Source organism: Larimichthys crocea, chromosome XII (genome assembly GCF_000972845.2).
Source record: "Larimichthys crocea isolate SSNF chromosome XII, L_crocea_2.0, whole genome shotgun sequence".
NCBI classification, from domain to species: domain Eukaryota; kingdom Metazoa; phylum Chordata; class Actinopteri; family Sciaenidae; genus Larimichthys; species Larimichthys crocea.
In genome coordinates this window covers 4,782,220-4,809,224 of record NC_040022.1, presented here as the reverse complement: position 1 = coordinate 4,809,224, position 27,005 = coordinate 4,782,220, and the positions used below count along the sequence as shown (strand labels likewise).

Sequence of the window (27,005 nt, the reverse complement as noted above, 5' to 3'; positions counted from 1 at the left end):
ATATACTTAAGCAAACACATACAGCGGTTCTTTCTATACACACATAGCTAAAATATGTGAGTATAAGTACTCAGACATGCAAGTACAGATGCATTGTATAAAGTATATTGTACAGAGTTGACCTTCATCACTGACCTAACAGACAGTTGCTGTGTGAGATGTGAACATGTGTACCCCCACATACACAGAAAGTGGTTTTGATATGGCTTGATGTTTTAAATCTAATCAACTAGGTTTGAGTTGCAGAAGGTTATTGTAACTAAGGGTTAATTAATAGTATTAATGCTTGACAGAAACATCATTATTATTAGTTATATTAGTTAAATGTTTAGTTTATCAGGTTTATCGCCACTGTGCATGCTCCCACATGGCCAAAATATTCAACATCACTTCATAGCTATGCAGATGACACACCGTTGTATTTATCTGTGGCACAGACTTTGTTATTTGATCTGAATCAAAGAATGTCCTAATTTTAAAGAAGTTTCAAATTTATATAACAGGTTCAATCAATCATGTGCCAAAGAGCTTGGGTGTCTTTTAAATTTAAAGAAAACAGTGTGTAGGATCAAGTGGCATCTAGCTTCATAGTGTAGAAACAACCTCACTGTTTAACCACAAAACACACAAAAACCTGAGGGACCTTTCCTAGAACCAGTGTTTTAGTTTGTCCATTCTGAGCTACTGTAGGAACATGGCAGTGCAACATGGAAGACTCTGTGGAAGACATATACTTCAGACTACTTAAGTCAGATCTTTTATTTCTTCTACCTTCTTAATCAACAAGAGAGAACACAGAGAGGATCTTGACACTGGCTCTCTGTCTCTCTTAGAATCGATTAGTACCTACTTACTTCACTGTCTCTTCCTCTACTACCTAGCTGCTGCCTTAGGTCATCAAACACTACAGCATTAAATGTACCAACAGTTAAGACAAAGAGAGAGGCAGCACATTCTTCTTCTGGACATCAGCTCTTAAGGTTGTTTAAAACCCTTTGGGTTGATGTGTTTTATTTAATATTTTTTTATCTTCTACACTGTTTGTATTTTAAATCGATTGTGTTGTGACAGTTTTTAGTGCAATGTCCTCTCAGCTGCATCCTTTGTATAAAAGGTGCTATACAAATGAAGATTCTTAGAGTCTATGCTGCTTCATGGTGATGACAAATCTCCAGGAAGTTAAATCGTCCAGCCAGTAAAATAGCCTGGAAATACAAATTAAACATGCAAAGCATAACATGTTAGTTAGTGAGCTTTAGAGGTAACTAAGCTAAGCTAAGTAAACCAGCTGCAGGCTGTAGCTTTATTTTACCTCATCACATACAAGGGTGATATCAATCTTTTCATCTAGAGAAGAACGCATTATGAGTTATTGAATTATTTGTCTATGTCTATGTCTATCCATTTGATGTCAGTAAACCAAAAAAACAGATGCAATGAGTTCACAAAAGCGATACATGATCAGAAATGATCACAGAGTTGAGTTTGGGGTGTAGCTTGACATGTATATCTTATCTCTGTCATCCAGGTGTAACTAGCCTGTGGGTGCTGTGCCTGTCACTCTTCTCAATCTCTTCTTCCTTATAGGGAAACCATGTTAATGTCCATGAGCCTATGATCCTGATCTCATAGCAAATATGTCCCAAAAGTGTATGAAAATTAATTTTGCAACTCCACCCTTATTCATTTGTGGTGCTCACAGCAGTTTCCATAGGGACTATTTCTTCAGTAGAATAAAAGAAGACTGTCCACAGTTCAGTCTTAGTAGGACGCTGTTCCTGGAAATACACATTGCTTTTGAATGTTATAAATGTAATTTATCAAAATTCTATCCATCTGTGTATTGAAGCATCTGCCAGACTAGATACCATCATGGGTGTGAAAATAATTTGTGTGAACTGATTTTAGGCCAGAAACCTGGACTTGATAAAATGATAATGTGTGTGTAATTTGAAATGGGTCACATGTGCTGACCTGACTCCTTCAGCTCTCCTCAGCTGTATAGAACATTTTAGTGTATATATGTATGTGTGCACTACATGTCCACTGCAAATTAGCAGCATTGTAGGCACTAGCCAGTAATAATAGTGCTGCATTTAGCAGCTACTTAACCAGATTTTCTCTGGTGGAGACCAAAAATAGAGCTGAAAGTGAGTAAATATTGGACTTAGATTCATTAGCTGGGCACAAATGCCACTTGTTACATGCCGTATCTCATTAACCTTTCCTCGAAAGTTTTAGTTGTTGCTTTTGGACACAAGATGCCAAATATGCAAATGCACTGACAGTGAAAAATGTATGTGGCCAGCATCTGGGCAGCTCGGTATCTGCATAATCGCGAGGCATGACATTTCTAAGAACATCTATGAACATCAGAGCTAAAAGGAAGGAAAAGAGGTTTAGGAAACAAGCCTAAATGATGCTAGGAATCCTGGAGATTTGTGTGTGCATGAATGAACACTGACTGCTATCCCAGCTTTTACGAAGACGAAACCTACTACGCACACACCGGCAGAGTGAGAGAGAAAGAGATGGGAAGGCAAGGAATAGTAGGGGGCAGGGGGGGATGCCGCAGAGTGGAGGAAATCTCATTACATACACGTGAGCACTGTACAGAAAACGACTGATAATACGTTACATAAAATATATGAATGATTTTGCCCGTCGCAGGGTAGATGGAGTGTGTGCAGAGTGTGTGTGAATGTGTCGGTGCTCTTATAGGTGGTCTGAGACAAATCGCAGATTATCGATCCTACGCTGATAGAAAAAAGACTGCTCAGCCAACGTGTGGCAGATATACAGGCACACACACTTGAATAGACATTTGTTCAAGTTCTATGATACACATGACGTGTGTTTTGATTATGGTATTCACAGTAATGCATGAATCTCATTATTCCTCCATTGTTCATGCACCCACTTATTTCTTCTTTACATTCACCGTGTATTTGGTTTTTCTCTTTCTCTCTTTCATACACACACACAGACACGCACACACACACACACAGTGTGTATACCCTGTGTACCTCATTACTTTTACACTCTCCATCCATCATCCTTCCCTCCCTCCCTCTGTCTCTCTGACTGTGCTGTTATCAATGGGATTGCAGCAGTCAGGACATTTGCACTGAATTAACAGCATTCCTCCACTCTCCTCAGTGTGTTATTGGCTCCCCCTGTCTGCAGCTTCTTGGTATAACTACTGCTTTTCATATACTGCAATGGCCCAAACCCCTCCTCCTCCACCAGCAGTCACATGAACACCAAAATACTAATGACAAATATTCAAACTGGCCTGGAAAATGTTGGTGTGTAGGTGAGACGGTTTCCTGTAGTGTTGCTTGAATGAAAGGAGATGATGTATGCTCAATGTGCAAATTGTAACACCTCTCTCCCCCGTGTGTCTGTTTTTCTCTCTCTGCAGTATGTGGCATTTGGCTCACTCTTCTTCATCCTCCTCTCCATCTCCACTTTCTGCCTGGAGACCCACGAAGCCTTCAATACCATCTACAACAAAACGGAGACAGTCACCGTTGGCAACTCGACGCATGAGGAGGTACAGCAGAGAGTTTCATTGAATTGTTTTTTCTTTCTTTCAAAAAAAAAAAAAGCAACAAAGGGCTGAGTTGTAGTGCATGGATCAACCACCAAAAATGCTTAATACTACATTTCCCATAATGCAACCTAGAGTATCTTTTCAGACTTTTCCTGCAAGGTCAAACCCGAGCCAAAACCCAAGATAAACCCTTTTAAGTCATCACACAATTGTTTTCACAGGGGACAGTATTGCTCATTACTAGAAAACTCAGTGGATCACCTCTTTAATGAGACATAATTAGACACATTTGGTTGTTAGAAGGTCACTCAGGTGATGGAGAAGGTGAGTGTAGTGTAGTAGTTAACTGAAGTGTCTAAGAAGCTAATTAGCCAGTACAGCAGTGTAGGATGAATAACATAGGAAGTCTTTTATGTTAAAGGCTTCAGGAATTGGGTTTAAGAGGTCTTTTGTTTGCAGTTTAATATTATTTCCTCAGAATTTGGGGGTTGGGCTCAATGTTGAAAAGTGCCAGAACTGAATTACTACTGCTGCTAGTGCTAGTTACCTTGATACAGAGGTAGTGCTGTAGGTTATCTGTGACAGAAGGATTTTGCTAGAAGTTCGTTAGGATCACTCCCCTCTGAGTTCCTGTTGTTTATTGGACTTTATTGGGTTTCTATATGCTGTATACATGTGTACTGTGTTGGTAAAGAGGAATTGTTAAGGAAACTTCAACTTTTGACAAGTCAAGAGTTGATTAGATGGTGGAACAATATGCCCTGAGGAACATTGTGTCTTTGGGCATATGTCTTGTAATGATTGAATTGATGAATGAGTAAAGGCTTCATAGAAACCAACTAACCCTTTCGTTTTCTCTTCTCACCCTGCAGATAGTGTATGAAGTAGTCACAGACGGCTGGCTGACATATGTGGAGGGTGTCTGCGTCATTTGGTTCACCATTGAGGTGATGCTGCGTGTCATCTTCTGCCCTGACAAGGCAGAGTTCTTCCGCAGCGCCCTTAACATCATAGACTTTGTGGCCATCGTGCCCTTTTACCTGGAGGTGGCACTGAGCGGCCTCTCCTCCAAAACAGCCAAAGACGTGCTGAGCTTCCTGCGCGTGGTGCGCTTTGTCCGTATCCTGCGTATATTCAAGCTGACCCGCCACTTTGTCGGTTTACGGGTCCTGGGTCACACTCTGCGGGCGAGCACCAACGAGTTCTTGCTGCTCATCATCTTCTTGGCGCTGGGCGTCCTCATCTTTGCTACCATGATCTATTACGCCGAACGCATCGGTGCCGACCCAGACGATCCGACAGCTGCGGCCCATACCAACTTCAAAAACATCCCCATCGGCTTCTGGTGGGCTGTGGTGACCATGACCACTCTGGGTTACGGGGATATGTACCCTGAGACGTGGTCGGGAATGCTGGTGGGTGCCCTCTGCGCCTTGGCTGGTGTGCTGACCATTGCTATGCCTGTGCCCGTCATCGTCAACAACTTCGGCATGTACTACTCCCTGGCCATGGCCAAGCAGAAGCTCCCTAAGAAGAGGAACAAGCACATCCCCCGAGCGCCACAGCCAGGCAGCCCCAACTACTGCAAGCCAGACGCCCTGGCCATGGCAACCGCCTCGCCGCACAGGCTGATGGGCAATGTACTCGGGCCAGGCATGGTGGGATCTGGCAGTATGATGGGTACTGGAGACTGCCCACTGGCACAGGAGGAGATCATCGAGATCAACAGGGCAGGTGAGTCACTTAACAGACATGAGATCATGTTAGAGACAAGTGTGTGGATGTGATGAAGCAGTTTTGGAGTGACATCAATTCATTTCAATGAAATCACCTTAAGGGGTGCAAAGCAAATCAGCACAAATCTTTCAAGTACAACTTTGACACCATCAAACCTTGTTAGTTTGATGAGATAGAGATGTCTGATTATGTGTTTTCTGTCCTTAATATTTAGATTGATTGATTACTTATTTAGTCTGCAATTATCATAAAAAATAGCGATCATCAGAGGCCCAGGTGAAGATGCCAACAACTTAAAACCTAAAGGTAATCAATTACCAGTGATATGAAACAGAGGAAAGCAACAAATCCTCAATATTCGAGAGGCTGAAAACAGAAATTAGATTGATATTATTGCTTTATTACTGATTGATATTTATTTTTAACCAATCTTACCCTAAAGAACCAGCATTTAGTCCTTGAATTTAATTCTGACAGTCACTAAAAAAAGTTGTGATGCGTGTTGGAACGTGGTAGTGATCGAGAAGTAGAGGTCATCAAGGGTGTGTTTGCTGTATTTGTGTGTACGGGCCTGGAGGTTGTTTTGGACATGAGTGAGAACGGATTTGATTTTCAGTGTATCATGTGTCATTGCCTCAGTTAATCACTGGAGAGGCTTTAACATAAAAAAAAAAACATATATTACATAAACTTTTCCACTTTCTCATCAATCTGATGACCAGAGGTCAAATTTCAAGCACTGTACCGATGTGAGCAGTGTGTGTCTAACAGGTTTTGAAGCTGTAAATAACTTGCTGATGTCCTCGTTCTTCCGAGAGTGGAGTACACTAAAATAGATTTTAATTTACAATGGGACGAGGAAGCTGAAAAAAATAGCTTATTACTTTCTCTCGACAATTCCATCTCTCCTCCTCTCAGCCTGATGCTGAAACGCCAAGGCTGACATGTTCAGATAATCCTGGATTGCGTCTATATAGTGTAGATATACAGTATTTTCTGCCTGTCAAAACATTGATCCAGGCCGTCTCATCTCATCTCTGCTCCGCTCTGCTGTTTTAATGGATATGTCCATTATCTGCACTGTGTGTGAGCGTGAGTGTGTGTGTGTGTGTGGTGGCTTGCTGCTTGTTATGGAGTTGCAGCGTGTGCCTTTACAGGATTTAAGCTTTATAACTATGAGTAGTCTTGAGATTGGCTTGTCATCACAGTGTCTGACAGCAAACAGACATGTAATCAGTGTGTGTGTGTGTGTGTGTGTGTGTGTGTGTGTTAGAGCACTTAAATACTTGCTTTTAACTAAGCATTTGCACACGTTGTTGCACATCATGCGTTTCTTCATTCTGCTTCTGCGCATCTTTAAAAATGAACACTACTTGTCAAAAAAATGGCTTTGAGCACAAGTGTTGAGGGCAAATCAGGACGTAAAGTAAGGTCAGCAACAGAATGAACAAACCTCAGCATCAGTGGCTGAATGTTTTTCAAGAGAAACTAAGAATACCATCTACAATTTCTGCTGAGATCTCAGAATTCACTAAATATCAAAATACAGCCACAGGGTGAAGTATGGAGAGCCAAAACTTGCAGTACTACAGATGTCTTCCAGGAGAGATTGCCTGAGAATGTGTGACATTAAAGGTCCTTTTATGAGCCTTTTTTTTATCTACGGTGCAGAGGGTCCTGTTAAAGTCACTGCCATATTGAACCCAGGCAGCAGCAACCTTTGTGGCTGTGAAATGAAGCCAATGCTGAAGTGCCCAAAGCTGCAGTTCCTCAAACGTCCACTTGGGGCTGGCTCCAGAACGAGTCAGTCTCCATAAGTCCCCATGTTGAAATGTCCAACTTCACAGCAGAAATAAACATGTTTACAGCCTGGTACAAAAAACAGTTTTGTTCTCTATAGTTAATTTCCCCATTTATGTGTACTGTACTGTGGGTCATTAACTCATATAGGTGGGTGCCTTTACAGGTGGCTTGTTTGAGCAACCAGGCTTCATTCAACTCACCTCAGGTCCGCCGATTATCCGAATCTTAGCCAAGGAGGCAGGACTGCCAAGATGGCGGCGGCCAGAGCCACCACACTCTTCAATTTAGCTTTTGAGAAAATTGTGCTCTGTGGTCCAACCTTTCAACAGAGCCCTTCACGCTTGGAAGAAGAGGGTGAAGCAAGGGGTATTCAGTCACTTTCAATATGCAGCTCCACAGTTAGATGCCACTAAATCCTACACGTTAGACCTTTAAGTAATATCTCGTCACTATGACAACTCTCTTTTCCTCGCGCCGCCCCAGAACAGAACAAAACACTTCTGTCGGACAACACATCACACAAACTAGTTCTTTTCCAGCATAAACCGACCCAAAGTCTTGCTACCAGTTTACTGTATTGTGCAGCCATTTTTAACCTCACTGTCTATCTCTCACCGTGTGTGTGTGTGTGTGTGTGTGTGTGTGTCCACTCTTCTAGCCTGTATCTGTAACCGCTGAGCAGTAAATCATTTTAGATTAGATTTGACAGCTGTGTTGAAAACTACAAACACTGCTTCCCCTGTAGCCGTGTGTGTGTGTGTGTGTGTTTTCTTTCTCTCACTCCTTTGTTTAGTCTCTCTCATTCAGTGCTGTTAAATGCTGTGTGTGAGTACATGAAGTGTGTGTGTGTGTGTGTGTGTGTACAGCCTGCTCTGCTGCAGTGTGTTGGTCATGTGATCAGGATAGCTATCACAAGGTACTAACGTTCCTAACAACTCTCCCCCGCTCCCTCCTCTCTCCTCTTCTATCATTTCATTTCTCCATCCTCTCTTTACCGTCTTTTAATTTTATTTATCCCTTCTTATTGCTTTTCTCTCGTTACTCCTCTTTCATCCCTCTTTTTTTCGGCTTCTGTTTCTCATCTCCAAATACTGTTTCTTCGTCCTCATCTTTTTTTTTTCTCCCTTTTCCATTTTTATTACTTTCTTGCTCACACATCCTTGTTTCTCTCAATGGTCCCCCCCCCCAACCGCACCATGCTCCTCCTCCTCCTTCTCTCTTGCGGCCATTAATCTTCTCTTCCTTCACCTCCCCTCCTCCTTACTCTCTCTCACTCTCTCTTCCTATCTCCTTTCCTTTCCATGTTTCCTTTCCTCTCCTCTTTTTCCTCCCCTCTACTTACCTGTTTCTTCTTCCCTTCTCTCCCATCTTTTCTCTGTGTTTCCTCTCCTCTTATCTTTACCTTTACCTTCTCACCTTGATGTTTTTTCATTCATATCTTCACATCTTTCATTTCGACCACTTTTTTTTTCTACCCCAACCCCAACCTCTCTGCCCTATCCCAGACTCCAAGCAGAATGGTGATGCGGCGGCCAATGCTGCGGCCCTAGCCAACGAGGACTGTCCCACCATCGATCAGGTCCTCGGAGATGAGCGTAGCCCAGCCACCGGTGGCCTCGGCTCCACCACCAGCCGCGAGCGCTACCCACATGACCGGGCCTGCTTCCTGCTGAGCGCCGGGGAGTTCCAGCGCACGACGGATGGGAACGTTCGGAAAGGTAGGAGGGCGGAGGGGGGAAAGCGGAGGATTGAGGGGGGAGGCGGAAGAGGAGGCGGAGGAGGAGCAGGGGGAGGGCGATACTTGAGTGACAGCAGTGGGCTGTCGCTCGATGCATGGTCCTGACTGATACGTGCTGACAGTGTGTGTGGTGTGCAAAAAAAAAAAACATCAACACACATTTGTTTTAAGCATACACATATGCAACTACACACATGCATACAGGGGGGTGGACAAAATAATCGACCGCCTAACGATATAAAAATACATCTAACAGGTGTTCATGGTATTGTGTCCACCCTCCTGCACCTAGAGAATGTTACACACATACACACACATGTAGACAGAGCAAAAAGAAGATGCAAAACCACACACACACCATACAGACAACATAAAGAATATGTAGTGCCTGATTGTATTTCAAAATAAAAGCTTTATGTTAAGCTAAAGCTAAGACTTACACAACATATTACACTTTCCCCTCACTCCCCTCCATCATTTTGAGTGACACCTAAGCATCATCACGAGGTTCACTCCCTTCAGACAGTTCAACATGTGCAGCTCTCTCGTGTGGCACAAATAACATATCAATGTCCGATGGATGGCATTGATATATAATCCAGCGATTCTTCTCCTCACACCTCCAAACTACAGCTGGAGTAGAAGAAGTCCCCTTCATGCATTTATCCTGCATCTGTACTGCAGAGGTACTGCCGAGGCTGCTGCAGCACCGCCATCTGTGCTGATGTTGAAGTGACTCGATTTACTCGACTGGAACACAAAAGTAATCATGACAGACTTTTATTTTCTGTGAATTGTGGTCAATTAGTAGCAATTTTCCACACATTCTGCGGATGATTCCTTACAGGGGTGGGTCAGCAGTCACTCAGCAACACTATATGCAGGATAGCAATGGTCTTGTCTGTGTGCTGTATTCTGTGTTCATCACAGCTGATACAGTTCTGTGTGTTAAACTGTGTACATACAGTTTCATTTCAAAACAGTTCTTTATGAGGGTTGAGGTGTTACCTGTGATGTTTGATACAGAGAGGTTTCTTATTATTTCTTATTGTCAACAAATCCAACTAAAATACAAAAAATAAGCTCCAGCAGCTTCCTCGGCCACCATTTTCATTTACAACACCAGTGGTCCCATGCCTTTCTATCTTATCTGTATTGTACATGGACATTACAGCATTTGGACCACAAATGATCTTCCTGAGATCAAAACATGTTCATATACAATAAGAAAAAACTAGAAAATGTCATGTGCAGGGTTTTCTTCTTCTTCATGTGCTGATACTTTTACTCACCGGCACAACTTCATAGATTTTCTCTACAGATGGACTGATGGCCATTCGGACTCTCTGCCACTTTGTTTAGACTGAAATTTGGCACATCTAATATGTTGGTTTATGACCATATACCCTCCAAACAAATTACATTCCCAGCTTCACTGAGTTTTTGAACACCAGCAGAGCTCTGTGGCACAGAGGAAGAAGATTATATCCTCTGTAACATCATAACTAACATCCTGTATTTGTTTCAATCTTTTTGTGGGATTTGTTGATAATAAAAAAAATCTAAAATATCTCCATACTCATTCTTTAAAGTTCTAAAGTTCTGTCTCTGGGTGTCTTGTTTTGAAATGAAACTCTTCATGTGTATATGTGCAGTATTTTGTATCTGATCTGGCAGAACGGGCCGATCAGATCGATGTCATTCTGTTCTCAGTCATCACATCAGGCTTCATCATTGTCCTGCTGTCTCTCTCTCTGTCTCTCCATCTCACTGGATAGTTTATCTTTCTCACTTTTCCATGCAGTAATTCATTAACTCTTTTCTCTCTCTCTCCCTCTCTCTCTCTCTCCCTTCCCCACACTCCATTCTTTCTCTTTTATGGTCTCATGTTTGATTCTCATTTTTCCTTCGTCCTGTTCTCATTTCCCTCCTCGCTGGCTGTCTGTCTGTTTGAAACGTTTATCCTCATCTTCCATTCATTTTTCCTCTCCTTCTCCCTGCTATCATCTTGCCTACTGCCACCGTGACCTGCTGACACTAAAATAATTAACTTTGTTTTCAAATATAACCCCTGACCTTTCACTTTTAACCCCCCCCCCCAAACACACACACTTCCCCTAACTCACTCACACACACACGTACACACACACACACACACACACACACACACACACAATACACACCCACACGCAGACTACTCAGAGTCCAGCAGTGTGACATCCTCCCTGGGAGAGGAGTGGTTCAGGCCGGAGGGGCCTCTGCTCCGGCAGGAGCTCAGTGTTAACTCCACCTCCTCCTGGATCAAATCGTAGAAACACAGAGGTAAAACTGGACACAGCGCACAACACAGTGAAAAACATTTCTACAGTCAGTAATACAAAGAAATTAGATTAGATCAGAAACTGGTTTAGAAAATGTTAAATAGGACCACTTTAGACAAAACTAAAATTGGTTAAATTAGACTAGAATGGAAAAATATATAGACCAGTCTAGACTAGATTAGATCAGACTTCCTTGACTACGCTAAAATAGGTTAAATTAAATTCTAGACTAGGTTAAGATTAAACTGGGTCAATTTAGACTGAACTAGATTAGATTACAACTGATTAGATAACGCTAAATCAGATTTGGCTAGACTAGATTACATGAAAAAAAACTGGATCAATTTAGACTAGACTAACTAGATTAGATTAGACTGGGTTAGATTATGATAGACCAGAATTGGTTAGATTAGATTGGAAAAAGATCAGAATAGACTAAACTACATTAGATTAGATCAGATTGGATTCAATTTGGAGTACACTAAAATAGGTTCAATTAAACCACACTAAACTAGATTATAGTAATCTTTTTAGAATAGACTGTACTAAAAGAAGTAAAACAATATTAGAACTCATTAGATTAGAATACATTGGACCAGACCAGATTAAATTCAATTAGATTAGTCTAGACTAGATTAGATTACACTATAATGGACTAGAGTAGACTCTATCGGATTCAATTCATTTTGATTAGAATTGATTAGACTGGAGTGAACTAAAGTAGATGACATTAGATTATTGTATTATAGCTTTACGTGTTGAATATATTTGATTCCACTTCAATAGGTCATTGTGTCTCTACAGCAGAACGCACAACATGAATTTGACAGGAGGGAGTAGACATAAAGAATACAACATTACATTAGAGACCAAAAACAATGAAGTGACCAAGAAGTAAAGAGCTCCACACACAGAAAAAACACCACAACACACACACATACACACAGTTTGAATGTACACAGACATGCAAGGAGTAAATAGACACCTTCATTCAAATTCAAAGGTGTCTATTTACTTCTTGCATGTCTGTGTATAGAGATGCATGCAGGTTGCTTGTTATTGTAAAGCTTTTAAGTGTGGTGGTTAAGCATCATATGGTGAATAATAGTGGTGTGTAGAGTCGGGGGCATATGCATGGTGTGTGTGTGTGTGTGTGTGTGTGTGTGTGTGTGTGTGTGTGTGTGTGTGTGTGTGTGTGTGTGTGTGTGTTTTCCATACACTGCACAAGACTTGACATTCACTTGTCCATTTTATTTGGTTCACAGAGGATTAATTTCAATCGAAAGTAGTGTTTGTTCACACTAAAAGGAGTTCATTCTCTTCTTGTTACAATAATTTACATAATATGCACAATGGAGAAGTGTATCAGTCTACTGTATATAGGCTATGTTTTCACTGCTTATTATTATCAAAGGCGTTCATCAAGCTATTATTAGCTCACTTGCTACATCTCCTCTTGTCAAATGAACGTAGCATAAAGCTAATTACAGCATCTGCAGCATTTGCTGTCGTATACTCTAACGTCCATCTCTTGGCCCTGTTAATGCAAATGGCATACATACTGTATCTGTACAGATAAACCGTGGATGGAGTTGTATTTGAGCCTCAATTTTGTACACACAATGGGACGTTTTGCAAGCAAGCACATAATGATTATCACTACTTCTCCTTCAAGTTAACATCCTCCCAGTGCAGGCCTGGTCACACTGTGGCGAAATCCATTCATTCATTTGGAGCTGCACCTATTCACTGGTGTTGGAGAGATGTAAAAGTTTGCATGTTTGCAAGTTTGACGCTGCAGACCTTTTTTGACCCGTATAAAAATCGAGAGAGAAAAAAAACTCAGAGCCCTATTTGCTGTGACTCAATTTGGATACTTGCATTACTACACTTCTGTGTTGTACACAGTGTACTTCCTGGCATACTTCCTTCCGCTACGTAACCAGAATTGTGACCACCGAGTGCGAGAAATCAACACTCAATTTTTTGACTGTTATGAGTGCACTGGGTACTCACAATACACTGAATGTAACTCACAGTGTGAACACACTTATATACACCAAATAGCAAGTGTAAGTATGAAGGTACGTGAGTTGAGGCACAGCGATACTGACTGAAGAGCAATAGCACGTCTTGGATGGCCATTAAAAAAGTGGTTAGCACGGCAGCTACAATTCACCTACTTGCCCTGCAAGCCCTTCATGATAATCCTGACACTAACAACCAATCACAAATTGCTCAGTTGGATTTGGATTGCAAACATGCAAATATGTTTTATCACAGGAGTTTTGCTTTCTGAAATTAAACCAACTAACTAATTCAATTCTGCGCTCATGTCCCATCTCCCATCAAGTGCAATGCCATAGTTACACATCATATTTTATGAAATAAGACACAATATACTGCGATTACTGAAGTTCATATTTAAGAATAGTTTGTTTATACGTGAGTTTAATTTTAGATTTAGAAGCCAAAAACATTTTTAGCTGACAGAATGTAAAGGAAACTTCAGCCAAATCCCTGCAAGAACAATCAGCCCTCACACACACACACACACACACACACACACACACACACACACACACACATCGTAGCACCACTTACCACCAAATGAACACAGAGTGTGAATCTGCAAGCATGACTGTGTGACTAAATGCATGACTCTATGTCCTGTTTTTCAGCCTATTTGTTTGTGTGCGAGAGAGAGATATGCCTTCCCTCTTTACACCTACAGTATGTTGTAACCACCAGGGAGAGCAGGTCTTGGGGTCAGAGTGGGTTAAAAGGTTAAAGTTCACAGTGCGGGTCCATGTCTGATGCGTGCTGTTGCTGTTGTTATTGTTATTTTGTTGTTGTTGTGTTACTGTCTCCTTCCCCAGGTTGTGTCAGGTCATGCGTTTGTACGTTGGCTCTTGTTGGTCTGTGTTACACTATCCATCTGTCTGTTTGTCTGTCTGTTTCTCTATTTTTTCTTTGTTTGTTTCTGTCTGTGCGTCCGTCCTCTTCTGTGTGTGTCTGTATTTCGTGTGTAGCTGTCTTCCCCTCCTCCTGCTCCTCCTCTTCCTCCTCCTTCTCCTCCTCTCACCCGGTCTCTTCTCACTCTGGTACTTACAGATAGGGGGGCACTACGAACCAAACGCTCACCATCATGTTTCCCCCCATGAAAGCACTCCAAAGACCTGGTTCCAAATGAGCCGGGGAGGTCTTATTCCCAGACTGCTTTTGGGGAGATGGTGCCTGGTCTGTCTATACTTTGTTTGACTTTATGATACAAATGTTTTGGTTTGCAGATTGTACAGTGTAGAGATCAATCAAATATATCATTCGATCAAAACCAAAATGAAGTATTTTTGCAAAAAAAAATTAAAAAGAGGCAAAACTATAAAAATAAAGGAATAAATGGGGATTCAAATAAACATTTGTTTTGGGATGGGTGCCAGAGTGAAAGCGACTGCTGCGCACTGGTTGGCTCGTTGCCTTGCCAGGCCAGTGAGAGCTGGTTGCTGATTGGTTGGTTGGTCGGTTTCCTCTGTCCTTTCCTCTGGAACTGAGCTCAGGTCAGTTTTTACAGCGCAGCCCCCAGAGAGCACTGTTTTCCTTTTACAGCAGACTTGGCTCCAATTGTTGCAGCTGATTTGATCCTTCAGGGAACAATTTTCTAACATCTGATTTATAGTAAGAAAAAAAAAGTTTTTTAAAAAAAGTTGCCATTGCACTTTGAAATAAAAATATCTTTTTGTAGCTGAGCAGTGTCTGACTCTCTGTCAGGCTGGGCTGGAACACTGACCACTGTAGTGCTTCGAAGGTCTACGTTAGCCAACGAGACAGCTAGATTTTTCTTATTTTTTTATTTTTATTTTCCAAGAAAAAAACAAAACACACAAGATATAGCAGGTTCTGTGATAGACGAGCAGGCAGGAAGAAAGAAAGACAGACAAAACTGTAATCCCCAAAAGACACACATGCACTACACACACATCCAGGTAAGTATGAGAAAAAACTTCGAAGGGCTGTGGTGACTAGCATAGTGGTGGCACTGTTTGCTGTGCTGTGATGGCCTCTTAGCTTTCTCTCTCTGCACTTTAAAAGCTTAAAATTCAAACTGGGAAACTATTAGATGCCTGCCTCTGGGGAAAAAAAGAAAAAAGTTTGCTTTATTTATCTTTTCTTAAGTTATCTTCTCACATTTGCAACATGTCAAGTTTGCTTGGCAAGATAAATCAAGCACACCTCGAGAATCCACAGTAACACACATCTCAAAATGGTCGCCAGGCTTTTGCTTTAAAAGTGCCACCAGGGCTCTCTTCCAATCCCTCTAAGACACTCCTCTTTCCTTCCTTCCTCCCTTTCGCTGACATTATCACAGATTGTGCTGTACTTGGACGGGATTAATTACAGATCTTAATGTCACTGCTGTCACTGTAATCCAACACTATCAGATCTGTGGTTTGCGATGGGCGGGAAGAACGAAAGACTTGAGCATTTCGGAGGCATTCTGAAAAGGGCAGCATCGCATAGTTAACGCTCTTTTTCCCTTCTGTGCAACTTTTATGCTCCTCTTCTTCTGCTTTTTTGTCCTCGCTCTCGTTCCTTTGTATGAGCAAGCATATAGGGCAGGGGCGCAAGCTACTACCTCTGGTTAAAAAAATAGGACCAAAATATAAGAAGTATTGCACTTTAACAAAAGTCCCTATCAATGCAGAACTCTTCAACATCCACCTTTGCTTCGCCCCTGCCAGAGGGAATCTTGTGGTTTGTAGCTTGGTTATGAAATGCAATGCTTTGACCTTTTGGTGATCCTGGCCCATGGGCACAAGTCACAGGAGGTCAAACAATTGAGCGAACGTTTCTCTCTTTGTCAGCTTGTCTGATTATCTGTCCCTCTGAGGCTATCGTTCTTTTCTTCTATCTATCTATCTATCTATCTATCTATCTATCTATCTATCTATCTAGTGTTGGAAATGTGCTGATGTGTTTTATTTTTTCACCTCGTTTAATTGTTTTTTATTCATCTTTTCCGTTTTTATGTCACGTTTAGTTTTTCAGTCTTAATCATTCTTTACCGTCCTTTGATCATCACCCCGCCATCCCTCCACTTTCTCTCTCTCTCTCTCTGTCTCTATCTTTTCTCACTCCCTCACTTTCTCCTCATCTCCCCACTGTTGCTACGGAAACAGTGGACAGGGGAATTCTGGGACTTGGTGCAGCAAAGCATTTTGGGTCAAGGCTTGGTGTTTGATTGCATTATTGATTCCTATTGATACAGTGGGCTGCATTTCACTAACCACCCAGTAAAAACCGAGGGAAGCTAATAAATTAAACCTTATGTCAAGTAAATGATGCCAGTGTACACTGTACAAGGACATGTTCTGAACCAAAACCTGAAAGCAAAGTGCCAAACAACACTTTATGGGTTGATAATGGATGCGATTACTCATACTTGGAAAGCCAAGCCTAAGCATTTGAAGTTTAGGTATGCATAAAATAACTTGTTTAATTAAGTACCTACATAAACATTACACCAATAATCTTGACTGATATTCATTAATTTTCATTTCTTCGTTCATAAGGATAGGCCCCTTTCCTTGAAATCGAGCTGTGTGAATATAAATAAACCATTATGTAACAAAAGTCATTTTTGCACTAACTTGGGAAAGGGAAATCGCCTGCTGTCACACCATAAGTTCAGACTTCTAGCCCAAAATTGCTTTTTGGCATTTCCAGATTGTATCCAGATTTACTTTAGAAATTCTGGACAGCAAAAAAACACATGACATGCAATTTTTGCCAATCAGATCCAAACCACAATTGGAGTTAGTTTGAAATGTAATTCCAATTGGATTTCTACAGATCCGTCTCAGTCTAGGCGCTCTGGCCGTACATATGGAAAGTTTCTTTTGCGTCACTAGCAACTCAACAACAACGTAGTGCGTCAGAGCAGCTGAAAAGAATCCCTGTTGTTCATGGATGTATTCTAAAAGCTTTCGTAATAATGTGTCCATACACAAAGTATAATTCATCCAGTAGTCATGTTGTATAATGAAAAATGTTGGTTCCTTCCTTCGTTAAACCAGTACAGAAATCAGATGAATTATACCTCATGTACACACCGTGATGCTCCTATAGAGGAGTACTACACTATGACTTGACACTGTTTGGAGAGCGAGATGATGGATGTCCATTTCACATCCTTCCACGTTGGGCAGCAGGTTTGCATTATTGGTGCCTACTTCGTTACCAGAGCAACCCATGCAGATAGGTCGGGGATCTCCTGCAAACGCAACAGTAGACATTCTGTTTGAAAGATCTGATTTAAGAAACACACCTTAAGTACATGCACATGTATGCATTGTGTTCCAGAATGACTCACATTTTCTCACATCAGTGCCCACCATGGTTTGGTTCGGTTTAGGCAACTAAAGCTACTTGGTTAAGTTTATGAAAGGATAGTATTGGTTAAAAGAAACATTGACTGTTGGTATAGGTGACAACATGTAAACATCTGGCTCTGGTGTCAAAGTTGGATACAGCACGCCCAACCATCAATCCAACGTCCCCTCCTATTAATAAGATTTTGCAGTGTTATTGCAACATCATTATTTACATGGCCACAAAAAGTTGTGTCTCAAGAAAACATTTAGTTTAGTTTTATTTAGTTATACATATTTTTAAGCGCTTAAACAAATAACCAATGCTATTACCAGTTTGTCCCACGCACATTCCCTGAGATTAGGTCATATACTCACTGGGGGGGAAAAGCTAATAACAAGCTAAACTGTCATCAGACAATAGCTGATTGGTTCTGATATTGATTTCTGGGCTCTGCCTCAAAACCCGCTCAGTTGTGACTGGTCAATACTACTCAGAATACAAACCAACGCCTCCCTCCACAATCTTGGTCCCTTGCCGATTCTACATTCATAATCAAATATCTAGTTATAGAGATTAAACAATTATAAACCTTTACAATCTGTTAGTGTTGAAGAAATAGAAAGAGGTACAGATGATGACTAAGAAAAGGCTTCAGCATGCTTCAATTTAGGTTTTTGTGGGTAGTTTTGAAGCGTCCGAAATCCCCTTGCCAATGGACACTGAGCCAGACAATTTTTGTAACTTTTACAAAACAATCCGACAGTTAGGCCCACTCGTGTGCAGGCTGAAAAGTTGACTTTGTAGTAATGAGTTCTTGGAGAGAGATTGGGGTGATTTAGCTAGGGGGAGGCTCTAAGGATAGACTTTTGAGACATTTTCCAGCCCACTATTCTCAGGATCTGTTACATCCGTAACTGAGGATTTTGTTCCTCATGGTTTATCTCCTTTGCAAGACAGCTTTTGTAAAAAGGCAAGACGCAAAAGTTGGGTTGGTGGATGAGTATGTACCTTGTTTGACTGTCACATAGAAGATTAACAGTTTAACAACTGTCTTTCTATTACACATATCAACAATCTTTTAGTTCCTAACCCTAACCATATTTTAACCAGAAAGGAAGAATTACATTTGAATATAATTCTGGTATTTGCTGAATGTCTAGTAGGGTTGGCCTTTGACGATCAGTCATTCAGAACAGGTATAAACCCTTTTGTTTCTAGACATCTAGTACTTTACTATCCTTTGCTGTTCCAAAAAAATCCCACCACAGCTCTGTCTTTCTGTGACTCTGCAACTTGTTAAGGTTTCTTGCTGTCTCAGTACAAAACAGGATAAATGATCAGGGAGAGTGCCATGCCTCCTAGAATGCAAAGAGGAGAACACTGCCTTCTCTCCTTCAGAAGACAAAAAAAAAAAAAAACCTGCAGAGAGGTAGCTCTGGAGTGAACGTTGGTGCAGTGCCGTTAGTGCCTCCAAAGGCCAATGCTGCACATTACACCCTCCTCCTAACTGCATGAGTTTCAAAGGCAGCAGACACACTCTGCATTATGATACTCTACACGTCTATCTCCCCTTTCGTTGGGAAACCTAATCAGTGAGTGGGTGGAGGTCGAATAAGGGAATGAAATGTTGCATTAATCACTCCCTTGCTTTGTATATCATGCTCTTTCTGACTCCCGTCCTGTCTCCCCTTGTTTTTTTTCCTTCCCATAATTCTCTTTCTCTCTCTCTCTCTATCTTTTTCTCCCTGTCCTCCTCCCCTTGTTCTCAGTAGAAAAAGTATTGATTCTCTTCATTGACAGACAGATACCATTGGCCTGAACTGACTCTTGAGTCTTACTTAGAGGCTCATTGATGTAAGGAGATATGCTGCGCCATAACAGAGTAGAGAGATCCCCCCTCTCTCTCTTTCACTTCCTCTCCCTTGAGTTCTACCACCAACATGCAATGTATACTCTTTTTCAGTAGATATCATTCTATTTATCTCTTATTCTCATTGGTGTTTTTCTTTCACTTTCCACTTCTCCGACCAATGATCAATGGCCTTGCTAGTGTTTAATCATTATTGGTGGTTGGAATCCCCTGAGGCCTATTGGATTGCACTCACATTATTTTATTTCCTGAGTGCTATACTACAACAATTGAGCCACAATGTTGTTAGTAGGGGGAGAGTCATGTTAGTGAGGGAAAGTGTAAACTTTTCAATTATGTGGATTATGTTTATATAGAGTCAATTTGTCAGGGGGTAACCAGAGAATTATCATGCTTGTACATCTTTCTTTAAAGAGATTAAAGGTTACCTACAGTTATAGTGCAGGGTTTAATCTTACTCAAAAATGATGTAATGATCACCTAAAATCCTTCTATCATTACTTTATAGCCTTGCCTTCACCTCTCATCAGTCTGCATTAGTATTGCATACATTTCTTACCTTAAACCTGTCCTACAGTAATATACGTACGATTTATAAAACAAATCCTGAATTCAGTCTTGGACCCACGAGTGCAGCAGTAAATCAGTAAACATGTAAAACTTAGTATTCCTATGGTGGCTAAGAGAACTCAGCACATTGCAGCTTAAGAAAGGACATAAAAATAGACTAATAAAAATAGAAAAACAAGCAAATTGAGGAGCACATTCATCACTTCGACAGCACAGTCACTGCATACGGAAAACAAACAGGGAAACACAGGCGAGTGTAGAAACCCTGCAAGTCTTACAAAACACAAAAGAGGTTTCCGGGCAATAACTGATGAATATGCTCCGGTGGTCAATAGTGCGGAAATGTCTTTTTGTACGACTTGCCCAGTTTCTGCATTTGCTTGTGTTTTCCTTTTGTCATTTACTTGGAGTGTGTTTCAGCATTCATATAATATATATTATTATTTTTTCAACCTATCAGCAGATTTGACTAACTGGGCATCATTATACTTCGGTTAAGGTTATAGAAGGATAGTATAGGTTCACGATAGGCTTGTGACAGGCTGGCTCAAACCCATCATCTATACTCAGACCTCCACACCTTTACTTTCATTACATCTAAGACACACTACTACGTGCATTAGCACTGAACACTGGCGGCATACGCAGGTGCAGGATCAACCATTATATTGTATAATGTAACTGACAGTTCTCTGAGTGGTGTGGTTCACAGTGGAAGATGTACATTCAAAATTCTTAGTATTCTTAGTTGTAAGTTGATTGTTGTCATCTGAAATGGCAGCTGTCGAGTTGTAGCTAAAATGTTTCCAGCTGACTTTTGTAAAGAGTCCTACACATTAGAGAAATACTACACAGTGGATAATAGCCAGTCGGCTCAGTCAGTGGTCCGACACATCAAACTGTCGGTATCCCTCTCATGTCATTTCAGGATGTGCATGGGTGGTGTAATGTTTTGATGTGCCTTTGACATACAGTAGTATAAAGAAAGAGAAAGTCCAAATATGGAGGTGGTTGTTGGGGCTAAACAAACAAGACACTTATTATTTTCATTCAGGAGACCGCTGTTCACGTACGGTGTGAAACCAAAAGACAATGTTGACTTCTTTTAAACAGGTAACTTTACGTACATTATGTTACGTACATTACGTACTTACTTTAATCCAAAGAACATTCAAAACTGACGTTAGAAGGATACCTGCAGCATCCTAGTTTGAAGCATCAGGCCAACTGCCATGTTTGGCAAATTGGCAGTGAGAACGTGTTGCATGCTTGTCATGAGTAGCCTTTAACTCCACAAACTCATGTAGTTAATGACATACTAACTGGCCTTAGAAGTAGCACTCAGAGACTACTGTAGGTAATGAGCTAAGTTAGCTAACAGTTGCAACTCATGACAAGCAAATAAATACACAGTTTAATCCATTTCTTCATTTTTCCTTTTGTGTTATTGGTTTAAAGACACCACAATCTAAACTTTTTAAATGCCAAGTGTGTCTCTTGCTATGAGGCCAACGTGGAGGAATCCGAAGTTTGACAGATCCATTGTGCCTAGTTGTGGTTGCTAAACTACGAACGAAAAATCACTTTTCGGGCAAGGGGTTAAACCAGTGTCCAGTTGTTAGGATACTGTTTTTGTCAGAGTGATGAAGAAGTTTTCTTCATGTGCTTGTGCTTTCTAAAGTAAAATTTTTTGAGCTCTCTCAGCCACCGTAGATTCTAACTGTTTCTTAAGCCGCTAGATGCAACGTAAAATGAAACAGGACGAACTAAGTAATGTAGTTTTATACTTGTATTATTCTTTTATACTCATTTTTCTGTCCTTCCCACCTCCATCAGAGTAATCTCATAACTTTGCCATGTTTTTCATGCCATGAAATATTGCCATAAGAACCAATTTTGTCTGTATCATTTATATAACCGTGGTATTATCTGTTCAGGTTCGACTGCGGGCTCCATCCTTAGAAATGTTCTGCACGTGCATCTCTCTCTGCATGGTGTTTTTCATGGTTAATGTATTCATCTGTGTTTTCATACTGTTATCCTTAACGTGTGTCTCTGAGTTCATATGACATAGCAATGACACTCTCTATATTTTCTTTCCTATGTTCTACTCCTGTGTGTGTTTGTGTGTGTGTGTGTCTTTCCTCTGTCTTTCTATCCTTTTCTTATCTTAGTTGTGAATGAGCTATGTCACATGTTACATACATACATGTTATATAAATGTATGTATGTATTTTTAACCTACCGTTGTTGATGTGTTGGTAATGTCATATTGCATTTTCATATGTCGTCTGTATTTAATGCAAATATTATTTCTTGACAATCTCAAATCCACATGTGCTTTCAAGTGAGTTAAATTTGAGGTGTACAGTATGTACTGTGTGTTTGTGACCATATCTTATATAAGTCAGAAAGTTTTTATATTTATTTCCAAATAGCTAAAAGTAATGAGCGATTTGCTATAAATGAAACACATGTTGATATGTTTTTTGCATGCAGATTGTTGTTGGAATAGTATCTGCCCTGGTTGTTCACTTTTATGTACACTTCCTCACCCCCAAGCCTTCCCCCTTCCTCCTCCTGTTCTCCCCTTTCCCACCTCCTTCCTTGGCCTCCCTGCATAGCTCTCTCCACCACAATTCTTTCATCACTTCCCATTTTCACGTTTGTCTATTCTCCCTTTCCCTGCAAGAATCTCATTAATCCATTACAATGATCACAGATCATAGATGAAACTCTTTATGTGGTTTATACTGTAGTTTCTATCAGCAGGTCTCCAGATAGTCTAAATAAGTACTGACTTTAAAAAATAAGTCTGGTGACATTTTATATTTTTCCCATTTAAAGATGAAAACAACAGTCCTACTACCAGCCAGAGCTAATCGCGGCCATTCAAGTCAATGTTTAAAACTCCACCAGCAGCTGGTCTCCGCTTTGCTCCATGAAGAATATGTGGCTGTTGTATTTTTGACGGACGCTGCGAACAGCCCATGTCAATTTTGCTTGAGCAGTTCGAGCTGGCCTGAAGTCAGACACAGAAACCTAATAGAGAATACGGTCTATTTTCAAAATAAAACACCCTGTGCAAACTGCTGATCATAAAAATGGCCATAAGGGAAACAATTTGACTATGTAACATATTTACATATTTAGAAGCACATAAATCAAGGAAAAAAGACCAAATCTGAACAGAGCGCTCCACTTCTGAAATGCCCCGGGTGGTGTTTGAAGTCACCTGGTAAACGGACCAAAACTCAACATCCCAGTTGGGTTTTTTCATCCACCAGCGGGAATGATCTCCTGTGAAGCTCGGTGGAACATATTGGTAGCTTCTTTGGTTGAAGATGCTCTTCTTCTCAACCAGCATGTCATGGAGGTGACATGCTGGTTGAGACAATTTTTTTAAAAGACGAATATCTTCAGCAGCAATGAACGGGCTTGGAGCAAAGATCCACAGACAAAAGCAGAAGAAGTAGTCAAAGACAGACTTGTTGGTTTCAGTCTTTTCATGGGATTTGTTAACAGTAAAAAAAATATATACAATAGCATAAGTCTTATCCTTTAACAGATAACATGCAGTTATTAGATCTGTAATTATTGATGCAAATATAAATGAGATAGTGGTGCTGACAGGTCCTTTACATTTGGTAACGTTCAGCCTGGGAAGAGTTGGAATGTAAGAAAAATGTAAGACAGTGAGGCCTGTCCAATCACAACTACTGTACCTCTGTCAGTTTTATTTTTATTTTATTGTATTACTTCATTTGTACTTGTTGAGAAGTTTGGTCATTGTAAGTTGACACAAGATTACCCTCTATAGTACAGTATATACGGCACAGTATTAACCCAATATACCAAACAACTGGTTCTATTTGGTAATTTTACATAAAATGTCCATTCACAAATTGATTATGTTGATTCAGAAGTTATTTTTGAATGTACTGTAATTAATTTCCTTCATGTGCCGGTAACGGTAGTTTCAAAGTCACTTGTAGTGTGAACAAACATTCAGCTCACTCCATCCCATTCATTCTCTCCTGTGCTTCAGCTTCCTCTTTCCCTCCTCCTCCGTCTTTCCCCATCATCCCTTGTTCCTCCTTACCTTACCTTTTCCCCCTCCTTCATGTCTCCTCATCCCATTCTAACACTGGTGTATCCATCCCATCCTCAGGCTATCCTCCTCAGTCTCTCCCCCTGCGTTGTGTTACTAAAGTCTGACTGAGTGGAGGTATGTACAACAAGTCACAGCACAGCTAACAGATATGCTGCTACATTGTAAGCACTTAGCTTCTTTGGCTTTGAAGAGAATCAATCAGAAATCAAAGTTTGACTTAGGAAAAGTTCTGGGGCCAGAAATAATCTCATTGGTTGATTTAATCAAGCTATTTTAGCTTTTAACTATAGCTTTGTATGGGCTTAGTTTGAACACAAAACTAAGTCAGACAACTAGCTAACCACCATGGGAATATCACTTGATTGCACTTTTTAAAACAGCAATACTGCACTAAGTAGGTAGATTACTGGCTTTAAAGATGGAATGACTTGTGCATTTACCAGCCAAGAAGGCTCACGTAAATGATCAACCATCAAATTGCATCATGTGAACGGAAACCACTCTGAGGGCTTTTAAAAGCATTGCTAATTCGCACGATCAAGTATCCCGGTAACTCAACCAATGATGATTTTTACAAGCAGTGAAAACTAGTAGAATCAGTTCTGAACGTGTGTGTCACAGGCTACGCATGTTTGTATATAAATACAGTACTGCTGCAATACTGCAATGCATATTTAGTGCTATTACTATTTTTTGTGTTGAGAAGTAACAGAACAATTACTACTGGTACAACTGGTGGCCCAAATGAGATAAAATAATGTACTGAAATGGACACTCACAAATAGAAAGTCAGCATTTTACTGCTGTTAGTGGGCTGAGCATATTACACTTCTAAATTGTGTCTCAATTTGGATACTTCCGTTAGTGTATTTTATGTAGTATACTGTGTACCCATTGTGCTTCCTGGCGAAGTGTGCTAATTTAGAAAGGTAGTGTTGTGTCAATTCGATTATGGCTGTTGTGCATCTTTTTCTTGCATCAACATTTGATTGCCAAACTATAAATCTAAAAACATATGTACATCTTACATTTGTATATTGTGGTATTCACTGCAACACAGCTCCAGCAGCTTTCATTTAACCTTCCCCTATAGCTATGTAGCCAAAATGGTGACCACTGAGGGTGATCCACACTGAACTTTTAGACCATTAGGAGTGCACCATCCGGGTACTTGCAGTACACTGCATTCTGCCATAACTGACAGCGTGAACGCGCTTATGTATGTATGTAAGTGTGGAAGTATTTGAATTGAGACACAGCACTGGTCCCTACCCAATCAGTGAACAGGTGATTTCCATCGGCCGTCAAGGTAGAAATACCTGCAGCACTGACTGGCATGTTGGCCACAGGGGTGTTCAGCGTACTACAAAGTTGCATCCACCAAAGAGGAATAAAGATGCTGACGTTTTAAAATATTTCCCAGCTGCATGTGGACATTTATGCTAAATGCTAAATGCTACTGACAAAATAATTGCTGAGCTCTCAGAATGTGGGCACATTGTTAAAAATAGGCCTAGTGGAGCAAGAAATGTGAGCATTCAGACACTTTGTAAATATCTTAGCCAAACTTATTTTGGGGAAGAATGAAAGCAAGCAGTAAAATCCTCTGACTCAATCTTTAATGTCTCAACTGAACTTGAACAAGAGCTGGATCAGTGCCTGTCACAGATACGTCTGACTCAACTTTACACCCATTTGTGCTTACTCTGAGTGTTTTTAATTGTAGCAAGTCTGGAAAGTACAGAAAGCAATACAATAACATCCAGTGACCAACATTGAAACAAAATCCAAAAAGTGTGGTGTTTTGGGAACCTTCAGCATTTATTTATTGGCCTGAAAGCAGTTAGTGATGGGAAGGAATAAGGCTACAAAGTAAACTGCCTTCTGCCTTTTCTGTGAATGAATTACAACAATGGCTTACCCATAGCATCAGGACTTCTGCTCGCTATCCTCCAGAAAGATATGCAGCCTAAGCAAAAGTCTCAGCTTCAATTTCAAATATCAAATCAGACACCTTATATTTTATCTTTGTATTATTTCAACCTCAGTCTAATGTAAAACATGTAACCACAGATGTCTGTGTGCCTAATCTCAACATGACATATATATACGAGGCTGGTGGATCTCAGAAAAAGCTTCTACTTAGAGCGGTGAACATAATCATGGTGGATCATTTGTATTCTTGCATCTGTCACACATCTTTTTGTTTTAAAGTTTCAGTTAACTTGGTGACTGCGCAAAGCACTCCTGAAACACCCTAAGGCAGCAAAAACAACTCCCCATGGCGTTCTCCCCATGGGCACTACCAGTGTTGTAGTACTCAGGATCAGACGAGACCACTCAGCCTTGTCTTGGAATTGACTACATTTTTACTTGGTCTTGTCTCGGTCGTAGACAAAGAGGTCCCAAGACTTCATTCCAAGACCATAGCTGCAGTGGTCTGGCACTTAATTGCCTGTGCATTATTTGTTAATATCATTACTGTGATTGGATGTTAAACTTCCTGCTTCAAATGCAACCAATAATTGAACTAAAGTAAGTGAGCAATCTGGTCATGACTTGGTCTCAGTTTAGGTGGTCTTGACTACACTCCACAGTCCAGTCTACCCCAACGTGTGGATCTCACTGATGGTGTGGTTCGTAAACCTGTATATAAATCGAATCTCACTCAATACAGTATCAATTGTATAATAATTGTATATCTTACAAAAATGTATATTCAACTTAACTTCAATCCTTGGAAGGTAAGTGTAGATATACTGTATTTTGTCATTTTACGGTAGCCATGTAGGATGGCACACTGAGCAGTTGGGGGTTCAGTGCCTTGATCACGAGCACCAGGAGACAATCTGGCACTTCTGCAGCTATGAGTCTACGCTGGACATGAACCGCCGGCCTCTCAGGGTGCCACAGATCGAGCTACT

General features: G+C 40.7%; 1 protein-coding gene across 6 annotated transcripts in view; it reads left to right on the top strand.

The window, feature by feature from the left end:
* Window positions 1-27,005, top strand: part of LOC104927163 (potassium voltage-gated channel subfamily C member 1) — a 68,610-nt gene that overhangs the window by 29,103 nt on the left and 12,502 nt on the right. For 4 of the 6 annotated variants that reach the window (XM_019257044.2, XM_019257046.2, XM_019257045.2 and 1 more), the window contains exons 2-4: window positions 3,425-3,556; window positions 4,429-5,290; window positions 8,602-8,814. In XM_019257044.2, the coding sequence (XP_019112589.1) occupies window positions 3,425-3,556; window positions 4,429-5,290; window positions 8,602-8,814 (1,207 nt within the window). Of the gene's footprint in view, window positions 1-3,424; window positions 3,557-4,428; window positions 5,291-8,601; window positions 8,815-9,467; window positions 9,598-14,187; window positions 16,011-27,005 lie in introns of those variants that run through there. The other 2 variants (XM_027285747.1, XM_027285746.1) reach the window with 2 other exon arrangements.